The sequence below is a fragment of the Cucumis sativus genome, chromosome 3 (genome assembly GCF_000004075.3).
Source record: "Cucumis sativus cultivar 9930 chromosome 3, Cucumber_9930_V3, whole genome shotgun sequence".
Taxonomy (NCBI): Eukaryota; Viridiplantae; Streptophyta; class Magnoliopsida; order Cucurbitales; family Cucurbitaceae; genus Cucumis; species Cucumis sativus.
This window is the reverse complement of record NC_026657.2, coordinates 34,513,620-34,522,805: the sequence shown is the minus strand read 5'-3', so window position 1 is coordinate 34,522,805 and position 9,186 is coordinate 34,513,620. Positions and strand designations below refer to the sequence as shown.

Here is a 9,186-nt window from a genome sequence, read left to right as displayed (position 1 = left end):
TAAGATATAGTTGTTAAATACAAGTTAAAAATCTCATATTGAGATACATCACAATCATTATAAAGATAAATAAACTACTATTATTGGTTTTGAAATGAAGCATCATATATTATCTAACATGATATCGTAACTTATAAATTGTCCCAAACGATCGACCATCCTCCAAAAGAGAGATCACGTAGACATTTTATATCTAAGAGTGTGTGTATATGTGTATATATCATATATAAATATGTTACATCATCAATATAAATAATATAAGAGAGAAAGTAAAAATGTATGATAACACATAACATGTACTTATAAAGCTCAATATTACTAACAACCATTTTAATCTTATTTGGCTTCTCTATAAAACCCTAGCTACCCCCATTATCTTATTAACTTTCTCCATCTCTCTCTCTCTCTCTTCTTCTTCCATTTTTTTCTCTCTCTTTCTCTCTCTCTCTTTTCCATTTCTCTCTCTCTCTCTTTGAGGAGAGGTATAGAAAAAAATGGATAAAAGAGCATGCAATAATAATAATAACTCACCACAAGATGTGGAAGTTAGAAAAGGGCCATGGACTATGGAAGAAGATTTGATTCTCATCAACTATATAGCCAATCATGGTGAAGGTGTTTGGAACTCTCTTGCTAAATCTGCTGGTAAATAATATTCTAACTTTCTCCTAAGTTTATTCTTTCTAAGAAAAACCCTAATTTTTCTCCTCCTCGAAAAAAAAAAACATCGTCGTTTTAGGTCTGAAACGTACCGGGAAGAGTTGTCGACTTCGGTGGTTGAACTACCTCCGTCCTGACGTCCGACGTGGTAACATCACCCCAGACGAACAACTGTTGATTATGGAACTTCATGCAAAATGGGGAAACAAGTAAGTTTATTCTTCGAAATATTTACGTATAATATTAATATTAATATATATGTATTTTTAAATATAACATCAAAATCTAATTTAAACTAACATATATATTATTATACAGTTCAACACGTAAAAAGACCGATAAAGTGAGAATATAAATATTTAACACGTAATAATCGATATAGTTATAAATAAACAAGATTGATCAATCTAACATTTTATTAGGTCTAAGAACCAAAAATCAAATGATTTTTACGAAGAAAAGATAGATGGGGGATGTTTTTTTTGTCTCCGATCACCTACCGATCGACGGAATTGGACGACCGAGATTATGGAGCCTAGTTTTTAAAAGATTCATAGGAGAGAGAGACGAGAGAGGTTTGGCAAGAGAAGAACACCTTGAGGCTTTCATGGCCACGAAAAAGATTTGCAACACGTTTGTTTTAGATTCATGGCCACCAAAATTCTGATTTACTTCTACATACATACAATACAATATATATATATGTTTTAAATTTTCTTTTAATTTTTCTATGATCTACACTTGAGAGAATTGAGAAGGGAAAAAAAGATTTTGCATGGGATATGTAATAACGTAATATGATAAATTTTGCTTTTGACTTTTTTTTTCTCAAAAAAATATTTCTTTTCCCAACTCATATATATTTTTCAATATGGAATTGTGTTTCTTTTTAATTTCATATGTTTACTATTTTTCTTGATTTTTTTTCACACATCTTCCTTTCTTTATTTTTAATTTAAAAAAAATACTATTTATATGTGTGTATTTTTAAATTAAATTAATATTTTAGCTGAATTTACTAATCTCATATCAACTCTTTATAAAAAAAATTGTTTCTCGAATACTAATATTTCAAAATTTATCATTAGAAATACAATCCATATATTTGAGATATTTAATTATTAAAATTAGATAAGAAAATATAGTACTGATTGAATTAGATCATACATAAAAAGTAGAGAGAAAAAGAAAGAGAAAGAGAGTGGCTAAACAATAATTAGGTACAATTTATGATCTTACTTTTCTTTACAAAAATTCTATGACCTGACATAATTAAATTTTATTTAGATAACTAGATGAGTTAAATTACAATTTAGAAAAAGCTCTAATAGAAAAAGTCCAAGAGTTTATTATCATAGTTTTTTAATTAATTTTTTTACCTTACTATTGTTAAATTTTTAATTTTATAAAACTATATATATATTTATTTATGGTACCTCATAGTCATACATTCAGACATATATAATATGTATATCGTAAAACTATATTTAATATATGTTAGTGTACAATATGTGTGTATACATATATATATATATATATATATGAAAATGGAAAATTGAGGAATACATTTATTTAGAGAAAAAAGAGATGTGTTGTAATAATTACAGCTGGTGGGAATATAAGAAAAGCATATTGGTGAAATGAGAGAGGAAAGAGAAGACATTTTGCAATAAAAAATTTCCATTTTTAGCTAAACCCCACACCACTTAGCCACATGGATTTTCCTTTTTATTCATCACCAAAATCAAATCAAATAAAAAATTACAATAATTTTATAAACAAACAAACAGCCACCATTTTCTTTGTCTTCGCATCACTCAAAATACCCTTTCAAAAAAAAAAAAAAAAAAATCTACAACTTTTGTTTTTTTGCTCTGCCCATATTTATTTGACTAAAATTACATAAATAAACAAATAAACAATTGAGAAAAAGAAAAATACAAATTATTAGTCTTTTTCAAATTTGATTGAACTTCCGTTGGATAATGATAAAACGTATAACAATATGGCTATCGATAGTGATAGACTATGATATGTTTTGCAATATTTTCAATTGTTTTTTAAATGTTAGTGTATATACAAATATACTTTGAATCTAAAACGTTAAAAGTTTTGATCAACACGAAAAGTTCAGATAAAATGAGTGTTTTTTGGAAGAAAAAGTTATGAGAGGGGAAATTAAGAATGAATAATTGTTTGAGGAGTAGCCATGCATTTTGAAGAACACTACCTGTGAGATTCAGCATTGTCTTCTCAAGTTGGAAACTTGAAACTGAATCTGACTTTGTGTGTTTGCATTTTTGTACATTGATTTTGTGAACACTTTTTTCTTTTTTTCTTTTCCTTCTATGATACAAAATGCTTTCAAAGCCTTGAGATCTTTAGAGTCCTTTAAATACAAGAAGTCTTATGTAGAAGAGATTGATTTTCAGCCATGGAACATGACCCCTTCAAATTTAACCCACAAATTCTTTTTAAATTAATTAATTAATTACCTCAATTTTTCATGGCTCTAAATCCATTTCACTTTTATTTTAAAATTATATATATATATATATATAACAAATCATTTAATTAATTTTATCTCAATTCAAACATGTGTGTAAATATTATGACACATTTTCTGATTTCCATCTATTCTTGTCTCTTGGTTGCTGATGATTGTTCTTATTGTCACATTGTCATTTTCCCTATATGTATTCTTTATTTATATAATCAATTATTACATGACGGTTATTCTATACTTTTTTATATATATATTTTCTCCTCTCTTCTGTAATTACTTCATGTTTCTTTTAGGAATTTTGTAAGAGTAAAACGTGGCCTTTGTTCGTATTCAAAAATCAACTCTTAAACATGTTTTTCTATCATCAAAATTAGTTTAGAATTATTAAAAACAAAAGTAATTTAAATCATTATAGAATTGCTCGATCTCGAACATGTTGATCTTAAAGTTAGTTGCTAACTAGGCATGCATGCTCATGTATTAGCTTACATAGACTTGCATTATCAATTTCTACTTCAGTATTTGATGTTATGATCCCTTACCAATTCATAGTGAGATGAATAATTACATTTTTTTATTGGAATGAAATGTTTGTTAGAACTTGTTGGATAGTGCTTTTATACTATATGAAATAATAAACATGAAGTTTCTATCTAAAAAGTTAGTAAGTGAACATGTCGGATTTTATAATAATTATAATGTGCAATAGTAATTTAACACACTTTTTCTGATCAAGTTGAATCTTACAAAGATTGCAAGAGATTTCTCCATCTTTTGAATGTATGTTTAATTAATTACGTTTTGAATATATTCATATAGGTGGTCGAAAATAGCGAAACAACTTCCAGGAAGGACTGATAATGAGATAAAGAACTACTGGAGGACGAGAATTCAAAAGCACATAAAGCAAGCACATGGCTTCCACACTCCACAAAGCAGCACAAATATATTATTATCATCTCAAGATCATCATCATCACCATCATCATCAAATTATGAATAATGAACAAGCTGCAAGTTCAAGTAGCTGCCAAGTTTCATACACAATGGATCCAATGGAAACCTATTCTCCACCAACATACTCTCAAAACATTGATGCTTTCTCAGTGCCTTTGCCCCCAACTGATAATTCCAATGATAACTATTGGAGCATGGAGGATCTCTGGTCTATGCAACTTCTCAATGCTGAATAAAATTAAATCATATTTAAAAAAAAGAACAATATCTATATATATATATGGATGATATTTGAACCTGAAATATTTCATTATTTTGGTTCAATATATATCATTAGGGTTGTCTATATATAGTTTGGAAAAAATATATATGTATATTTTTCCAGTTATATATAAGTAGACTAAAGCATATATTGCTTTGTGTTTAAAAAGTTTGCATATTTTCTCTCTTATATTTTATATATATAGATTGGGAAATATGAGTATCATTTCCCCTTGATGTGTATATCTCTACTTCTCTTTTTATCATGTCTTATAATATGAGGCTATAATGTTCTAGCCCTTGGCTTATTGCTCAGTGTTCATGTGTGTTGATTGGTTTAAACTAAAATGTCAACTTAATATATAGCTTTCAGATCATTATGAAGTTTGTGAATAAGCATTAGAAATGTATATATAATAATGGATTTCTAAACTTTTAAATTTGTTATATTCAAAACTCATAAAGATTAACCGATAGATTATAGATACAAAGTTAATTAAAAATAACTTTTATGTCTAATAACAACTCTAAACTTTTAATTTTGTGTCTATTACATCTATATATTCTTCAACTTTAAAAAAATCGAATTCGAAGAGGAATCGAAGATATATAAGATTCAAATAAGTCATTATATTTATATTAAATACAAAATTGAAAGGTTAAAGATCAAATATAAAAATTTTAGGACAAAAGTGTAAAAGTTCACATAGTTTTTTAAAGTTTGGAAAATGTTGATATATGATAACTTGAAGATTAGGGCAATGTAGGATTTTGATGGCTTCAAGTAATTCTCTTTGGAAGTTCATTATTAAACCATTTATTTTCTTTCACGAAACCATGAACGTAGAACCAAAAGTTATGGAGAGAATTTGAAAATATTGAATTACAAGGAATGCAAAGTCTAATATTATACTTTTCTAGCTCAACCATCAATGTCATGACTATTGTAAAATTGGTCAATTTCTAAGAGTTTAAGGAAGAAATTTATCTTCATTATTATTCATCCAAGTTGCAATCCATTTTTGAGAAAGCAAAAGGGTTGGTCATAGATAGAGACATCAACATCACCTTTTTCTATCTCTCTCTCTCACTTTTCTAAACTTTTTTTTACAATATTAAATGGAAAGAGGAAATAACGTTGCAAAGATTTTAAAATCGAACCTTTCAGGATCACCAGCTCTGACAATATCTTAAATCACTAATTTAACCAAAAAAAGTTGATAGGTAAAAATAAATTTAATTTAATATCAAATACAATATTGTGCAGAAAAAATCAAACCCCTAACCTAAAAATCAGTGGTACAAATTTTCTGTCAATTGATCTATACTCAATACTTTATCACTCTAAAAATTAGCCTTAAATTCTAATGTATTTAGACGATATAATCTCTTAATTTTTTAATAAATATAATCTAAACAGGGAGAAGAAAAATTTATATGAACAAAGCATATTAAAAAGATCAATTTAGACAATAATGGTGGGTTTTTCTTATAAACCAATAACTATGGAGATATCTCACTCTCTATATTCTCAATAATTTAGGATAAGATGACTTTTTCAAATCAATTTAGACAATACTTTAATTGAAAAGCAAACCAATCTTTATTATCAAATAATTAATATATAAGAGAAATTGCTTTTTTTTTTTAAAATGGTGTTATAAAAAACAACTTGAAAACAAGTGATTTTATTTCTCTTTTTGTCTATTTTTAATTAAAGAAATAAATAAGCTTTTATAATTATTGTTTACCAAACTAAAGCCACAAGAAATTGACACGTGTAAGGAAAGTGAAAATAGGAATCCATACATAATTTTTGTCGAGCAAATGAAGCCTTTTTCTTTTTCCCTCTTCATTGATCATTATCTTTCACATAAATACATTTCCCATTATTCTCTTGCATTGCCATGAAACCTCAAGAGATCGACATCAGCCTAACTCTTGCATTGCTCAATTTTGAAGCAAATTAAAAGTCTTTCACATGTCATTACCTACATTCATGTCCACTCGTTTTAACATGTTATCACATGTCGACTATTCTCGTAAACTCACATCATCTTCTGTTTATTCAAATCTAATATTTGAGTTCAACTTAAATTTCATTTACTTTCGTAGATTGTGTCTTTAACCACACAATAATATAAAAAAAGACTTTGTCACATAACAAACATTAATTGAATATTTGAATGAGTTATGTTAAATCATAAAAGAATCGGCCTAGTGCTAGTTTAACCTAATGATCGGTTATTGTAAATTTAATTATAACAACAATTTAAGATTATTCTCACTTGTTGATGCTTGAATATGTGTAAAAGACTAACATGTAGAAGTGAATATTAATTAAGGAGAGAAAAGAAATAGGACATTACAGGAGTTCTAACACACGACCTTATGGATTTGAGATAAATCATTGTGCTATCTAATGCAATATCAAAGCCCATAAAGCTCAAGTAGTACTCGATAAAAAAAAAAAAATTCAAACATGATTCAAGAATTGTGAACCTAAAGTGAAAAATTCAATAATAGACTATCTCGTAATCTTAATTAAAAGAAACATTATATTATTTTCAACTAAATTTGAGATGAAACTTGATGTTGTCCAATATAAGTGGCACAAAACTAAGTGTAACCGAAAATACGCCTAAATATTTTTTTCATTCAATATCGTTCTCTTTAATAAATCTCTTCGCATGTTACTATCATACTATAGTAATTGTGGGTTTGGTTATTCTCTTCGTTCGTGTTCACAAACAAAAACGGATGGTAGTGTTGAGATTTTTTCAAGATGAGTTGTTAATTTGTTGTATTTTGTTATCATTTGAATTAGGTTTTGTGATTGGAGTTATTGTAAAAGTTTTTAGGACAAGAAGATGAAGTCTTTATTAAATAAATAAATAAAATCTCATTATATGTGATAAAGTACTTTCTTAGAATAATTAACTAGAACATGTGTATTTTTTTCCATTGAGAACTAGGAATGATTGAAGGGTTAAAATATTTAGGCAATGTGTATGAGTTAAAATTGGTAATACATATTAGGAAATATTTTAACATGACCTCTCATACTATAACTATAACTATCTTGATATATGATCACACATGTGTACTTCCAAATTATCCATTTTCTTCTACTAACTTAACCGGCATATCATATACGTTATAATCTATTGATATGATCGATTTCTAACTTTCTTATGTCAAAGTTTGAACCTTAGAAGAAGCATTCTCATCGCGTTGATTTTTTGGGTTAGGTATAGAGGCTTGAAATAACTTATAAAGAATACGTTCTAATGTGTGTTTATCAAACTTCTGAATTCAAGGTTGATAGTATATAAACCAAATATAAATACTATGTCAGTTAAATCATGCTAATTTGCTAGTATTATAGTGTGTTTAATAATGTGTTTAATTAGTATATGTTCAATACATCAATATCAATAATCAAATAATCAACAAACCCAAAAGTTGATCAATATACACGATTGGTCAAATATAAAATTAATGTCAGAAAATGTCTAAATAAAAACAATATATTATTAGAGATCATATATCATGTTTTAATTTAATTAACACCACCCGTTCTAAAAGCTTAAGAAACAAAATAAAAAAAAATTAAATAGTACAATTTTTTTTTCAAATGAACCAAAATATCATTGTTTATCTTGATTGTTTTCAACTATATAGTAAAATGAACTAAAATATTTACAAATGTAGTGAAATATTACTGTCCATTAATGATAGACATTGATAGACTTATGTCACTGTCATCTATAAGGAATTAAAAGGAAAAAGAAGAAGATCGAGAGAGAAAACATTAGGTACAAAAAGTTAGGTAGGAATGATAATAATGGGAGGTTGGATTTGCAATATAGAGAGTACCAAACTCACAACTTTAGCATCCAACTCCTTATTCAAAGAACCCTAAATGAGAAGTTTGTTGTTTCGTTCACTATCTTTTATAAGAAAGTTTTTGAAAGCAAATGGACACATTTTGTTAGGGAGGCTTTTCCCCGCTTTGCCTTTTAGAAAGTGATCTCTCTTCTTTTATCAGCCACTCATTATTTTTTTTAATTGATTAATTTTCTTTTTTATCTATCTTGATCACATGTTTTAATTTCTTGTTGTTAATTAAAAATATAATAAAATATATGTGTTATTATATATATACAAAGATGAAGAAGATTATTGAATTGCAATTTGGCATCCCATGTGAAATTTGAATAAGTTTCACATGTTGGGTCGGCCATATGAGAGAGATAGTGAAAAATAAAACCATATATTGTTTTAAACTTTAACATTGACCGCGTGGTTAGAGACATCTAAAGTGAGATATTAACTTACGTATTAATCAGTATTAATAGGGAAGAGACTTTGAGTTTGCTCTTTACAACTTTATAGATATTGAACTAAAAGAAAATGTAATAATAGTAAATAAATTTCGTTATTTGCTTACTAATTTGAGTGTAAGAACTCAACGAGATCCTTTGAATAAAAAAAAGTATACGTTTATTAATTTATATATACATATGTATATTACTTCTCTATCTATGTGGTTGTTTTTTTCCCATCAAATGCATAACAAATAATGCATGCAACTTGAAAATACATGAATATTCTTTTTGTTTAAAGGTCTTTTTAAGTAGTACAATTTGGGTGGAGGATTTGAACTCGGATTTTCTTATCCTCGAAAATGTATATACAAAAGAAAAGCATTTTAAAAAGTAATGACAAAAAAATGTAGCTTTAACGACAAAGAACTTGTTGATTTAAATCTTCTATTACTACGTTATTCATTAAAAAAAG

At 27.1% G+C, this 9,186-nt stretch overlaps 1 protein-coding gene across 1 annotated transcript; it reads left to right on the top strand.

Annotated features, from left to right (window-relative positions):
• Positions 1–236: 236 nt before the first annotated feature.
• LOC101214963 (myb-related protein 305) lies at positions 237–4,691 on the top strand. The gene is made up of 3 exons (XM_004141047.3): positions 237–645; positions 740–869; positions 3,986–4,691. The coding sequence occupies exons 1-3, from the start codon at positions 495–497 to the stop codon at positions 4,356–4,358; spliced, it is 654 nt and encodes a 217-aa protein (XP_004141095.1). The 5' UTR covers positions 237–494; the 3' UTR covers positions 4,359–4,691.
• Positions 4,692–9,186: the final 4,495 nt, after the last annotated feature.